We start from the raw sequence: 15,943 nt of genomic DNA, 5'->3' as shown, positions 1-15,943 counted from the left end.
AAAATATTTTTTTATTTTTTTAAATTGAAAAATATATTTGATACATAAAAATAATGAAAACAACCTTTTTCTCTAATAAAAATACATAAAATATTTTTAGATTTATCTAGACTCAAATTAAAATACACATTTAATATTTTAGAAAAAACTATTTTAAAAAGAACATTTTTTTACATATTTATTACAAAACCTTGTTCTCTATTAAAACTTTCAACCAAACACATTTTCTTTCATGTTTTCATGTTCCTTTTTTATTGTTTCTAAGAAAATGACAACACGTAATTATTTTAAAAAATCTCTAAATACATGGGATATCAAAAATATATATCTAGCTAGCCACAGAAAATATATTCCCACCGATGATATAAAATTTGGAAGGTCAAGCTTGTTGCATCCAACACCAGACATCTACAACAACCTCGACCAAAGCAAGAACAAAGCTAGCTTGCTCAAACCCCAACCCCATTTTTTTTGTGTTTTAGATATTACAATGTATATTGATAATGATAGATTGGGGTACTAAAAAATGTAAAACTGTAGATATTACTTTAATGCACATAAATTTATAACTTCACGTACAGACAAAACAACACATTATCACAAAGGATTACCGAAACTAAAACACAAGTTTTAGATTGAAAGACAAGTTAATTAGACCTAATGTTTCCTGTCCATGCCGGACCGAAAAAATTATTCTACCATTCTTGAGTTTCCAGCAGGACCTATACCAGTTAAACGCATCAGAACAGTCAAAAGGGTGACAAGACAGTTTCACTCTCGGGGTCGGGCAAGCCAGAGGGAACTAAGAGCCCGTAATCTTGAGAAATAATCATGTATCGCAAGCAGTGCACGAGCTGACTGACGGGTTGTCAATATCCGGTGCATTTGTTGTAGCGTTTGCTGCCGTAAGTTGTCAGCCTGGTGATATATATATGTAACTTATTGTTAGAAACATTTATTTGAAACAATGAATGACTCGTAAAACTTCCATATCAGACTTTCTCAGTTCATGTATTACATAGAGTCCATGAAAAAGTAACACGAAAGATCGGGTTTTGAATTGAAATATATACCAAAATTCTCCAGAGATCAGATCAAAAATAAGAAATATTTGAAAGTCTAGCAGAACACAAGTTACAAACATCATGTAAAAGAAATGAAAGAGAAAATGAATAATAAATAAGCATTACCTGACGGATAAACCCCTCAAGAGTCCCGAGCTTCCCCATGGCCATGGCCATTTGACCCATGTAGTTCGCCACATTCCCAGATGATCCAGAAGAGCCTAAAGATCCAGTCGACAATGTTTCAGCCAGAGATTGCTGCAATGCCTCCATCCCTTGGGATAATGCATCTTCAGCCTGTTGGGAGGATTGCTGCAAGTTGCCTATCCCCACCAACTGTTGCTCGGTCAAAGGCTCCAATTGATTTACAAGAAGCTGCAAGTATAAACATTGATGTCAAGATATACGTAAGTTATTGCAGAATTATTTTCTAAATCTAAATGGCTAAACCTAGGAAGGGATTCTTTTGAATATTCCTCGGTCATTTCTCTCAGAAAGGGTACTGCCACCTTCTCAAGAAGTTTTAGCATACTAATTAATTGTGGTAAATTTGGATGAATTACCTTTAGAAGCTCAGATGAACGGAAACCACCAAGCCATAAGAAACACCTCTCAGCAGGTGTTTTCCACATGCCTGACAACAAATGGAAAACATCAGCCTTAGCTGCATTGCTCTTCAACCTGAAAATTTCATCATAGTGAGCCATTACACCATCAACAATAATACGAAGTTCTGCATCGCTTGCATGAGAATTTACTGCCGTTCTCAGCTCATTAATTTGTCGGTTTTGCTCTTCCAACCATCGTGCATATTCTACATCAAATGCCATGGCACCTACAAAGAAAAAGAAGCGAACAAGAAGAATAGAGAAACCAATAAATACGTGGAAATTTTAGCCTCACAAGCTACTTGGCATGCAAATGTAAAAAATTAGGAGATCCACAAGATGGCGCTGGTTATTTGTTATGCAACAGTCAAAAGACTGGCACTAGTGCAGCCACCACGCAAAGCAGGATAATGCCAAATACATCTATATATTCCTGAGAAGAGCCTTGTGCCCTGCCGCGTACTCTTCTTACTAGCATTGTTTTCCATAAAATGCATTGAATGAACGATTCCTAAGGAATAAATTCAAGTTTATGTAATCTTTAAAGAACTTACTTTAGCTTTGAACCGAAGTATTGGAGAGGAGGCAGAAGCATCAAATGAATAATTGGGGTTTTTTTTTTTTACATTTAAAAAGCATTTTGACACATAAGACAAACACACAATGCTCTTATTAATGTGTGAAATGACAAAAGAATGCTCATGTCAAAATGTGTAGCACAAAAGTAAAGAGACAATAGAGGCTTTGCCCTAATTGATCTTTCTCAGGATATGGGCCTATTTTCTTAGCAATATGGAGAAATTTCATTGATGTAGCCAACCCCAAGTCCTACTAGAAGTCCTTGATCTTAGATCTTTAATCATTCATTCGATATGTTGGTAGGTAATGGTAATGTAGACATTTCTAGCTTGTGATCCAACTGTCTGGCGCATAACATATTATTTCAATAAAACAAGACAGATTTAAGCATGCCAAAAGCAGCTAAGAAGTACATTAAAATAATTTTCGACTTAGATATTATTTTAATTGACAGCATAGAGCATACCACTTATCAACTATGTTACCCGGGCTCGGGTGTAAGTGTTGGATACCAGTATGTTCAAATTTTTCTAAGTTCTTCCATGTACTTGGAGGGCTTTTGGAAGATCATATCCCCATACCAGGTCCGAATATGTTTCAGACATGGGTGTCCAACATAGGTACTTCAGGAACAAAGAAGAGTAAGAGCAAACATAGCTTATCAGAATCAGAAGCAGCTAATAAAGCACGGTCATAGAAAATGAAAGTGGTCCTGTGACCCCCACCCTTGTGCACAAATCATTTCTGTTCATGCAAGATAGCTAGCAATTATGTTGCTTCAATGAACCAGTCCAACAAACAAGACTCATACTACAATCACAATAGAAAAGTTAACCGGACACCAACTTGAGAAAAATGAACCATTACCGTTTCCGCCCATCGAATGGCTTTGATCTCCAGAGCTTGATATGAATATACCCTGTATAGGAAGCCAATATTACAGTAGAACATACTTGAATGAAAGAAAGCTTCATGTACAACAGCATACAGAGTTCAAGTGAAGGACCAAGTCTAACCTGCTGCCGTGCCCGCTGAAGCTCCTGCTCTAATTGTGTCAACTTTAAACGACTACTCTCTAGTTGTTGCACATATGCCTATGGAAGAAAATCAGGTAATATGCCTCAATATAGGAGATTAACTTTTGATATCATGCAAAATAAAGCATGCCAGATGATCTCAAACAAGAAGCATCGGAATTTGAGAGCATAAAATATGCAATTGTTAATGGTAAGCTTTTTGTTATTTTCTACTTGAGTGCACAAAGAGAAATCCACCAAAATAGTCTGAAAACAGAAACACTCGTTGAAAAAAGTAGATAGCAAGGACATGCGGATGCATACACAGTAGAATATTTATTAGCATATAACAACTCGAGGAGTAGGATAAAACGCTTAGGTTTAGCAGCAATCAATTTTTTTCAGGAACTATAGAAAATGTTAAGGCACTGTGCAATATGTAGATCTTTTCTCAAAGGTCAAATATTTAGAAGTCTATATGGCACATGTTATCTTCAACTAGATCTGAATCCCTAGAAATTCAAGTAGAAGGCTCATGTAATCCACGAATTAGATGCCAAAGAAATCTTGAGATTGCACTCACTACAGAAATGAAAATCGTCAGAAAGGAAAGAAGATAAAACGATGAAAATAAAAAATTGAATATATTAAAGATAAAAAGGGGAAACCATACTTTCTTTCTCAATCTGCTTTTTCTTGCAGCTTCACGATTTTGAGCAAGTCTACGAAGTGTCTGTAGAACACAATATTATCAACAAAAGGTCACCAATATGAGCAAATTATTACTAGCTATTATCCACACAAATAAGATAAACTATTTGACCTTTTGATCCAAATTACTCTTTGATCTGTCACTAGAATCAGAAACCGCAACAATACTAGATTTTCCTCTATCAAACTGCAAGCGATAAAAGGTCAGACTGGCAACAAGCCCATTAACAACAATAAAAATAACAAAACTAAGTCCCACTACTTGAGCTTGCCATATTAGACAAACACGCTCGATCAGGACCACAATCTATGTAAGATCAATAAAGGCAAAGCAACAACGATTCCATCTACAGCAATCCAGAAAAAAATTAAATTAGAGCATAGAGATATGAAATAAAACATACCCTCTGACTTTTTTCATCAGTGTCTGCATCTGTAGAGATGTCAGTCTTTGGACTACCATCAGCCATATTGGATTCTCCCCAGTTTTCTGTATTACCACTAGGTATTGAGACTAGGTTTGTTTCTTGACCTTTTTCTAACTGCAACCTCGGAGATTCAACTTGGTTGGTGGATGGATAATTAGTAAATGAAGTTGGAGTCTGTTTCAAGCAACAAGGAGCATAAATTTATACTACCAAATGCTACAACTGAAGAACTAGCTAATTACATTATGGGAATAACTAAATCCACCTTGTCTGAAGTGCCAATAAGGTCACAATCAGAAGGAACTTCTTGCCGACTTACTTTTGCTGAATCAAACACAGCGCCGTCTGCATTGCCACATGTCATGTCAAATTCCATGAAGAATATGTATGGCACATTGATAAAAGTAAAACGAGCTGATGATCCATAGATATTCCACTCATGAAACATAAAACAGAGGACATGTCGCATTACATATAAATGCACCATTACATATATTAGCGGGTATATCAGATCTACATTATTCTTTTGCTAAACAAAACAATTAAATGATTACTCCAAATAAGAATTTGAAGGATTAGATTACTAAATGCATACTTCCACTCAGGTTAACAGCAACCTCTAGGCGAAATCCAACAGATTGGTCGAATGTCCCAAAGTTTGAAACAGGGAATGGATGGATTGTGCTTCTCTCTGAGCAACTGAAAATCAGATTCACAACTTGCAAGTAATCAGAAACTCAATGGCAAGCAAGAAACCGTAGAAATGTCTATTTGAGTTTATTTTATTTTGTAAGCAGTTATTAGGCTCGTATTGCACAGAAACTTTTTTAAAGCACATCAGACTATTAAACCAATACCATACAATGCTATCAAACATCCAATTCATGGTAGTGTAGAGAGAGAGAGAGTCTAGATCTTTTAAACTCTAAAATCCAAGTTAAGAGATCCATTGTTCCGGAATAACTTCATTAAAACAAAAATATTATTCGAATATAGTTCTTATCCCAGAAAACACTCTTTCTCGTGGCAATCACCAAGCCTGAACATCTCTAGCTACCAACACACTAACTATACACACTCCATTGCGACACATTAACAAGAAAAAACTAACCAATTGAACATTGAAATGTATGATGTTAAGATTTTATGTTCAATTAAGACCAATGAAATACTATTGATGAATGGGAGATTTATTTTTAACAACTCCAGTGAAATTTACATCTAACAACTTTTGAATATATGATATGAAATACCGAGAAAATAAATGCAATTAAAAAAGGAAGATGAAATATAACTGCAAAATTGATATTTTCAAGGGACAGCATTGGATTTAGCCATAAGGCATAAAATTATTTGAAACTGTAAATTGAGAAAAGTAACTAAGGAATTTACAGTATGTTGGTAACTGGTAATTGTGAGTCAAAACCCGGCATCCCTTTTGCTGCTTTTTTCTCATCTTTTGCACTAGATCTCACTGTTCTACCATCCATTCATCATTATTCCACTTCCTTAATACCCCTAAAACAAATTAAAACAGTTAGTGCAAAATGAACTGCAAGTATCAGTCTTCCTTTAGTAAAGATAGTAATAGAACAATATGAAGAATAAAAATAACCCATAAAAATAACCCGAGCCACGCACAATAGAAATGAATCTTAAAACAGCTCAATATGAGTGACTGGGATAGCAAATCCATATCGACAGTTAAAAGCAAAACCATGAAGTCGCAGGCACGGAAGAGATCTCAACAATTTCGCATCAAAAATAACATTGAAATGCTCTCCGATAACCTACCAACGAACACCAAGCATACTAAAAAAGAAATTACCTAGGACTAAAAATACCTACTGGATGGGAAACATTGTCCCATGTCTAGATAAGCCTTTTTGAATCGTGTTCATATTATACAGGTTAAGATACACAATCAAGCAACAATAAACAGAAGACAATCTCAACAAGAACATGGATGGGACAGTCCACCATTCTTTGAAAAAGTATAGTACTACTGGTTAACCAAGAAAAGTATCCATTTTATGGTTTTCTTTTCCTTGTTTCAACTCCGATCAGACTACTTTCAAACCAGAATTTGAGATAAATACAGGGAACCACACAAGTAAAAGGAAGAAGTACAAAAAGTTACAAACAAGTTGCCTATCCAAGTCAACAATAAAACGTACATTTCAACAACAGACTTCCAGGCTATTTGAATAATAGTCCATAAACTCAACAGTCAAAAACACCAGAAACAAAAATAATTACACAAACCCGACATGAAAGATCTTCACATTTTCATTTAGAAACTCACAGTCTCACAAATTCTAAGAAAGAGTAGATCAAGATTGCAAAGCAAAAGTGAAAATAAACCAAACCCAAAGTTCAGAGGCTAAAATAGATTAAAAAAATGAAAATCTCAAAAGTTTTGCCCCAGCAATGCACAAGAACAAGTAACAATACTACAGAAAGCAGATCTAGATAGCACATGCTGACAGTTTACAAGCAGATATTAAAGGAAAATTTCATAAAACTTGAAGGATATTTAATATAAATTCAACTTTTTTGTAAAAACTCGGGCCATTTTTGAAAGCAGACTATACCTTCCCAGATTCAGTAGCTATCAACAAAGAACCAAAAAGCCCCACTACCCACCACCTAAATTAATGGCATGAAACCTAAACCACAGGGAAAAAATAACAAAAAGCCCTAAAAATAAGAGTTTTGAGAAAAGAAGCAAACACAAGCTTGCCAAAAGTAGTATTTTACCAACCCCAGAGATTTAGCGACCAAACTTTTAAACAAAAGAACATCTAAAGATCAAAAAAAAAAAAAAAGAAGCTAAATTTGTTCTAAGCTAAAAATACCCAGAAAGCCAAAATCATTCATAAACGCAAAAAATAATAATAATAATAATAACCAAATTCGAAGAAACTCTATAATGATCCAAATTGACTTACCCAACAAAAATCACACAATTTTAATATAAAAACCCATACCCATGAACAAAAATCTGTAGAAACACAGGAAAAATGAAACAAAGCAACGATTTTTTTCGAACTCCCATACTCAGTTTTTTTCAAAAAGAAAACCAACTTAGACAATACCTACCATTTTCTTTTCAAACTCAAACAGTAAAAACCAGTAAACTTCCCATGATAATAATTGGAAATGATTATTTTAAAACGGCAGATTTTGAAAGATCAGAACCAGAAAAGCTCACCCAGTGGAAAAAAAAATTGATAATGATGAAAATTGTGTTTGAAGTAAAATTATTCTTGTCGTTAATATATTTACTCGGATAATGATATTCCAATCTCTAGACGCCCTCTTGACCTGTTCTGTGAGAAATCTTTCCACTTTCCAAGAAGTAATGATATTTTAATTGCCTTTTTTTGTTTTTTTGGTAACTTTAATGGGGTTTGACATGAAATTTATTTTGTTTTTTAACTCTTTTTTCCACTTTGCTGTAAAACTGTGTCAGAGATACTGACACTGTAGTATCAATAAAGACAACCAATCTTTGATCAAACTGTGTTATGTAAGAAACCAGCTTTGGGTTTGAAATCTCCTACTGTTGCTACGCCACTCGTAAGTCCTTTAACCTTTTCTTCTTCTGTTTTTCACTTCTCCACTCCTTTTATTTCTTGTATATAGAGGTGTCCTCAAGCAAAGCCGTGACCTAATTTTGAAAGAATACAGGTTTGTACTAGGGATCGCAAATCCCAAATAACTCCACATAGAGCAGATTTTCTTTAAGTGGATGGAAGATGGTGTAAAGTAGATTTTTTTTAACAAGTACACTATCTTCGTCTCCCTTTATTACTTGGAGAAGTATGTTTAAATATAAAATTGTCGATTAAAAATAATTAGAAAAAGGTAAATTGAAGTGGAAATGTGCATAGTAAGAATGATTGCATCCAACATTGATAGTAATTTTATATCACTAGTGAAGTGTGCAGCGGTTAGTAGATTTAAGGCTAGTTTTCTATTCTTACTGCTGTTCAAAAATACTTATAAAAAGTAGATAAAAATATAATGTGAAAATTTGTGGTTTATTAATTTTTGGTGTTTTATATTACTACCAAATTTTGTGGTTAAAAATTAAAATGTATTTTCTAGACATGATAGTGAAAAGTTAAAGATAGATTAAGTTATATAATATTTAAATAATTTAATATAGTAATACATAAAATATATATTTTAAATACCTTTTAAATAATTTATATAAATTATTTGTAAAGTTAATATACATAAAATATTTTAAAAACTTAAATATAATAATAAATATTAGACATGATATGTGTACATACTTGATGCACACACATAGAGGATCCAATCGAAATAAATATGAAACAGTTTCATATAATTTTAATGAGGTACATCTTTACTGAAATTATTAAATAAAGATTTCATAAATTTCAATTAAAAGAGTATTTTTAAGATTAAAGTAAATCGATATCCTTTATGGAAAGGGTATCATGTCTTATTACAATCCCCTAAATCACTCTATGAGATTTATATTATTCAATAAGGTAATTTGAATACATGCAAGTCTTGATCTCTTCTTTTACATCTTATTCGAAATTCATTTGACTAGTAACCAAAAAAATTTTGAAAATCACCCAAAAGAGTTTCAAGAGTTTTCTAGTCATTTTCTTCTAAGGTGGATACTGTAGAAGCCAAAATAAAGTGTTGTCGTTGTGGTTTTGTGGTTCGATTATTACTTGGAATGTAGCTAGGATTTTTTCTCGGAAGGGCCAGAAATAAATTATAAATGTTGGGAGGAGGCGAGGCCACTACCAGCCCCCTCTAACTTTGCCACTAATTACTGCTCCAAAAACCATACAACAAAAAACAGATTTTCTCAAGTTAAATCGATGAAGGTATAATTTTCATACCTCCCTTTAACTCAGATCCATTCATTGCACATGAATCCATGGGTTATGATTGTTAGATTAATTTTTGCTTCGCCATAGTATGTACCGGTGTTCCAACAAAATGAACTTCCTCCCATCATTACTTTTCTGTTGACTAAAAGTCTCATTAGTAGAACAACATCTTCCAGCGTTATCGTTGCTTCACCTCATAAAAATGTAAAGTATGGGTCTTGGACTTCAATCATTCAACTAATACAGTAAGAAACAATGGCATGCACAAGAACTTGCCTATTTGAAATACTTTGTATAAACAAGCCCTCTCTAAGCGTCATGCAATTTGATTGTTCAAGGCATAAAAAGCATACTTTGACATACCTAAACAATTCAATCTTTAGGCTATTGAAAATTGCAAAAAATAATATTTAGTTCACTATAATCAAGGCATAATTTTATAGTAACAAATTTTAATAATAATGTGAGTAATTTTACTATGATTGTGGCAATGGTACCATTTAAAATTTTGGGTTGAAGGAAATTTGGTAGGAGAGTTTAGGAATTTAATAGTTTGGAACATTTAGGGTTAAGGTTTTGTGTAAAAAATAAAAGAAAACGGTGGGATATATGCGAGAAAAATATATTAAAGGTATACTTTCTTGAAGATACAACAAAAATCTTAAAACCAAGCAGAATAATGAAAAAGGTCAAGCATTTAAGTCTCTTCATAGACACAATTAGTAGCATAAGCTATATTATTTCATAACATTATTTTTTATGAAATATTATGTCTCTTCATAACACAACTCTTTTAATGTGAAAAATAATATACTCTAAAAAATCTACTAAATATTAATCAAGATTTAAAAAAAAAATCCATCAAAAACCTTAAGGCACAAGTGTCCCCATCTTTTTTCACACACATTTCATAGGTGATCGCCTTCGGATGTACTAACGTCTAGAGTGTGAATACCGCAACCAAATAGAAGAGTTAGGTAATTTCCGCAAGTATACGGGTTAGGTTGTAATATAAATTTATACAACAAAGTATCGGGTACCCCGAGGATCGTACCCAAGGGAGGTGAAACTAAACTAATTCTAATTTTTATGTTAACAGGTCTAATTAATAATTTAATTGAACTATATTACAATAAATCCTAAAGTAATGAAAAATCATATTTTATAAAAATAATTAAAAGGCATAGAAACAAAGAAGGGAACATAATTTGCAGATTTTATCAATTCTAATGATAGAAGACTAACTTGCTTTGATGGTCATAAATAACTCCTATTTTGGATTCTATCCAATCAACTAGTCATTAACTTAGCAGGACCTCTCAATCTTCCACTAACCCAATGAGTCGACAAGAACTACTTATCTCTCGACCTCACAGTCCAAACCGGATTGAGGTAAGGTTTAATGGATAGGTGTGAAAATATATAATGTCGGTAATGACAATATATCGCAAAGAAAAGAGAAATAAAAATAAAATAAAATAAAGAACACACAAATTTTACGTGGAAATCCTTTCGGTAAAAAACCACGGGCAGAGGAGAAGAAAATTCACTATGTCGAAAATTTGAATCGTTATAAGAGGAATAGACTATGTCTATTTATAGGCTTGTAAAGCCATATTCTAGTAAGACTGAAACACCTTATTCTAATCAATATCAAATAGATAGAATTTAATAAGGTTTAAAAAACCTTATTCTAAAATAAAATAAAAGAAGTGTAATTCTATATGGATTCTTCTTTTATTTTACTTTACCACTATATTTTATTTAAATAAGGATTCGGATCACTTAATTCTAACAATAGGCAATATCAATTTTGAGTTCATTCCCACCTATATGACTTCCTAAGGTCGTCAAGCCTAGGGTTTTAAGTTCTTCCTATCCCAACCAGTTGATTCGCTAAGAGACCCTACATAAAAGTTAATTACTCCCACGTCCACTCGTTAATCTCCCGTTAATGGATTGGTGCCCCATGGATCTAGTAAACATCATAAATTTGATTATAATGATAAACATAAAAAATAGATCAAGCAAAGAGTTTAAGGAGAATATTGATATATTGATAATAGCACGAATGATAATCCACGAAATATGAAAAGAAACTTGAGTACAAAATAAACTAAAGAGAACTAAAAGTAAAATAAATTGAAAGTTGTTGACTAAACTTGAATAAAAACCTGCTTATGGAGTGTTTAGAGCTGTCTATTTATAGGCTTAGGGTTGGTCATCGTCCATTGACCTAATTTGGCTGACGTTTTTGCATTAAAGTTTATTGTGCGGACCAAAACGCCCTTTGTTCATTAATTCACCTCATCATGTTGGTGTTGTGACACCTTTTGGCCTGTGTCGCAACACTAATGGCAATTTACAAGCTAAAGCTTGATGACAAGGCTATGTCATGACACCCTCTGGCTATGTCGCGACACTGAAGGTGGTTTGCTCCTTTTAAGTGTTGTGTTCACTATGTTGGGGCACCAACACTCCGTGTTGCAACATCACGGCTAGTCTCGTGTTTCTATGCCTTTGAATGATGTCTTGCACACTCACCAAATATGTTAGCTTACCTTTATGCCTACTTTGTCCCCTAATGTCATATAAATGGCTTAAATTACACTTTTTTATTATCTATGAACTAAAAATGAAAACTAAGTAAAAGCATAACTAAATTGATTTTATCTAAGCTCCTTAAGTGTAGAAAATGGTTTAATCTACTACAATGAATTGCGGCAGATCAATAAGCCACTAAATAAGCTTAATCCAGGGCCTAACTCTTAGGTAGCATTTGGTACGATAAAAAGTAGTTACTTTCCTAGGAATTTAATCAGTTGGAAAGTGATCCCAATATTTGGTATGTCAAATATAATTTACTTTCTTTTGAGAGTTATTTTTTCATGAACATGGCAACATGATTCCCATGATAAAAGGTGGGAATACTTTCCGGTGTAGATAGGAAAGTTACTAAAGCAAAATTAACCCTCTTTATATTGGTTTAAGGTATTAGTCTATTCATAAATTTCAAAAAAAAAAACAAGAAGAAGAAGTTATTGTCTCCTTTGGACTACTTGATTTTCTTTATTACTCCAATGGATTCTTCCCAAGTTTTTTTTCCCAAATTTTACTTTTTTCTCAGTTGCAAATTTGATTTAGCACTCGTATTTGTATAAAATACTTTTTTTTGTAGAATTGTTTCATTTAATTTGTGCAAGAATTGTGGATTAGACCGCCTATAGTTTTACATTCCTATGATTTAATTATTTATAGTTTTGCTTTGAGCAATACATGTAATCAACTATTTTTTATATTCCTATGAGTTAGCCTTTAGATAAAACAAAAAGTGATTTCAAGCATTTTTTATTTTATTTCAAAACAAGTTTTATATATCCATGATTTCATACATGCATTATTATATTGAGAAAATATATATGCAAGATAAAATTTGAAACAATTTTGTTTTCAATTAAATTTATGAATTAAATAAAATAATTTTAGAATGATAAATTAAATCTTATTATTAAACATGTAATCCAAATATTTTTTAAGAATAAATTTTATTATAAAAATTGAATACATGAATATTATCTTTTATTTAATAAGGGTAAATTTGTAAATTATCATTACATTCCTAAGAAATATTTAGTGAAACAAACATGAAAATATAACTTTCCTAGGATTTTAATCAATACCTTCAAAGGTATATTGTTGACATATTTGGAGGCAAGGAAAAATTTTGTGGCTGAAATAGTGGCCAAAACTTCAAATATCGTTTCATTGCCTTGTCTATTTTCAAAGTTAGCAAATTTTAGAACAAAGGAACTAGGCTATCTGTTTTGGAAATATTCAAACGAGTTAGAACCCAAAACACCAATTGAGTTAAAGTTGAATACTTGAAGATTGGTTACTTGAGGATCAAGTAAAGTTACTTTCCATATTTGAAGGCATTGGATTGCACAGAGATTCTTATGGAATTACGTCAAGCTTATCCTACTGATTTTTAGCTTTACTTTATAGAAAATTGATTAGACTATGACTCTTATGTAAGAAAAACTTAAGTAGGATATAAGATTAAGTTTTGTTTAGATTAAAGACATGCCAAGAGATTAATAAAGAAAAAAATTGTTCAAGTTAGGAAAATTTTATGTGTGCATTATTTTGTAAGCAATCAAGAGAGTATCTTGTATTGCAAAACTAAGCTTTCGAGAGGGAAACTTAGTAGGAGAGTGATTTTATGACATTTGGTGTGTCATTGGAAGCACTAAAAATAACCTATCCATATAAATTAACGAAAAGAATAGTATAAGAGAAGTAGGGTCAAATCCTCAGGGACTGAATTTGTACAACTTCTTGTTCCTTGAGATCTCGGGCACAGTCGTGCCTAAGAAAAATGTCGTACCTGAAAAAAATAAAATTAAAAATATGGACGAATTGAGATTGTATAAATTGAAATTGTAAAAATAAATAGAATTGAGAAAAGGGATTCTTTGATTTAAGGGATTCTAGCCTTCGGTTGTCTCGATCCTCATTGGGTTCAATCCTAGGCTTTTAGATAATCCTTCTCGTAACAAAATAAGCCAGTTATAGTGGAAGAGGATGCCCACAATCACCAATTCCACTTAGATTTTGGATTTACAATTTAGAGGAACCTGACTCTAACCAACCGTCACTTTTGAGGGACACTCTTACACTAGATTATCATTTCTCAATGGTGAATGACACGCCATTTCGTCTCTTGGGCTCAACAACCACTGATGTAATAAGTTAGCGAACCTATTGTGCAACCTTCTCAAAACATACAAAGTGGTCGTTCCTTGCGCAAGATGAAAAGATCAATTTTGGAAGGACATGGACGGAAGCGTCAGTCTCATAATACGGAGAAATGATGAATACTCGTTGAGAAGGCTAAGTGCGGGTTCTAAGCCTCATAAACCTTTTTTGAGGAATCTCAACAACCTTTGACTAGATGAGTTTAGTGGCTCATGCTTTTTGGGAAAAAAGAGATAAAGATTAAATGAAATGTTATTGAATAATAAAAGGAACAAAAAGCTAGAGCTTTAGGGAGATGAAATTTTGATAGAAAAGATGAGTTAATATTTATGTCACTCCATCCCCTATTTATAGTATATAAAAAACCTAGTTTATTCCTATTTAAACTCTAAAAGATAAATAAAGATATAATCTAAAATTAAATATAAATAATATCATAATAATCCTATCAATAATGCTAAATGTTCATAAATCTCTTCTTTGAATTTTTGCCCCAAGTCTTTCACACTTTGTACTTTCGGTACCACTTCTTTCCTATATCGTATGCTAGCCCATTTTGTCCTCAAATTCACGCTTTTTGCCCCCAAATTTCCTTTTGTCTTCAATTTAATCTCTACTAGATAAAAACCATAAATAACTCAAATTAGTAGGATCATACTCAAAATAAATATGTAATTAATACATAAAAATATGTCATTTTAGAGTATTATCAACATTTTTGACATATCTCGAGAAGTGAACAGTGTCAATCCAGGTTGACACGTGTTCAGAATTTCCAGAGAAAACAGAAATAATAATAATAATAATATTTCTAAAAAAGGTAATTTGGAATTATAGGAAATTAAAAAAACCCTTAAATTTAAGAGAATTAAGTTAAGATGAGGACTAAATTGTGATAGTGTGAGAAATGTTGTGATCATGGTATAAAAATTAGAACTAAGATATGATAAAGTTAGATGGGTGAGAATAGAGGGAGGACTAAAAGGTAAATTGACCAAAATGATATATATAGAAGTGATAATGATAGATTTTTTTTAAATAAATAAATAATGGATAGATATTGATAAAGAAAGATTGAGAAACTTGGGAAAGCATCATCATCATCATTTCATTTAAGCTTCTTCCCTACCCTTCGCACCCTCCATTTCCTCCAAGTTTCTGTTCATTTCATTTAGTCCCTTCTTTCATTTCTACATATTCCAAGTTTTAAACTTTAAAATTTCTTAATAAAATTTTTTTTAAAAAAATCATAAGAGAAACTACATGGCAAGATGAGTTCTTGGTGGAGTTAGTTGATAAATATTTTTAAGGAGGAAGGAAAAATTTACGGTTTGAATATAAGCATAAGGTAAGATGATGGAATTTTTTCAGAAATTCATGCATATTTCCTTTTAATACATGGAAAAGTGTATGCTTCATTGTTTTGATATTGATTGTCATATATGTGTATTGTGTTATTGAAGAGAAAGAGAAGAAATGTGAAGAATCAATGGTGGATAAGAGAAATGAGTGAAAAAAGAAGAAGAAATACTATTTCAAGTATTTTGTTGTAAGTATATCAAGAATTTTTCTTTATTTTAACTAAACACTATATGAAATTTTGATAATCAATTTAGAAATACTTATGGGCTTTATTTGTATGAGTGAAAATGATAATTTGTTTTATGAAATTTATTTGAGTATAAAAAGTGTGTTCTTATATTGAAATTGAAAGGCATATGTGTAGAGAAATTGAATAAATGGTCTAAATTGCAAATGTTAAAAAGTTAGGTAGGTGAAATAGATGTTAAGTGAAATTTGGTGATTGTTAGTTCTATGTTATAAAAGGACTAAATGGTAAAATATCATAATTTGAATTGTTTTAGTTGTTGAGAAATGTGTAATAAAAAATTATAT

At 32.1% G+C, this 15,943-nt stretch overlaps 1 protein-coding gene across 11 annotated transcripts; it reads right to left on the bottom strand.

The window, feature by feature from the left end:
* Positions 1–517: 517 nt before the first annotated feature.
* Positions 518–7,858, bottom strand: LOC107896363 (transcription factor TGA2). Of its 11 annotated transcripts, none has more exons than XM_016821518.2 (12): positions 7,621–7,858; positions 5,799–5,924; positions 5,002–5,105; positions 4,672–4,751; positions 4,383–4,580; positions 4,091–4,165; positions 3,941–4,000; positions 3,268–3,345; positions 3,119–3,170; positions 1,628–1,899; positions 1,191–1,439; positions 518–918 (listed from the first exon to the last, which is right to left on the bottom strand). In XM_016821518.2, the coding sequence occupies exons 2-12, from the start codon at positions 5,894–5,896 to the stop codon at positions 772–774; spliced, it is 1,413 nt and encodes a 470-aa protein (XP_016677007.1). In that variant the 5' UTR covers positions 5,897–5,924; positions 7,621–7,858; the 3' UTR covers positions 518–771. The 11 variants fall into 11 exon arrangements, with proteins under 11 accessions (XP_016677007.1, XP_016677008.1, XP_016677010.1 ...); XM_016821519.2 differs by having other exon boundaries at positions 7,509–7,797; XM_016821521.1 differs by having other exon boundaries at positions 7,695–7,713.
* Between the last annotated feature and the right edge of the window lie 8,085 nt (positions 7,859–15,943).

This window comes from Gossypium hirsutum, chromosome A10 (assembly GCF_007990345.1).
Source record: "Gossypium hirsutum isolate 1008001.06 chromosome A10, Gossypium_hirsutum_v2.1, whole genome shotgun sequence".
Taxonomy (NCBI): domain Eukaryota; kingdom Viridiplantae; phylum Streptophyta; class Magnoliopsida; order Malvales; family Malvaceae; genus Gossypium; species Gossypium hirsutum.
The sequence above is the reverse complement of the archived record's forward strand: the minus strand, read 5'-3'. Positions and strand labels throughout refer to the sequence as shown.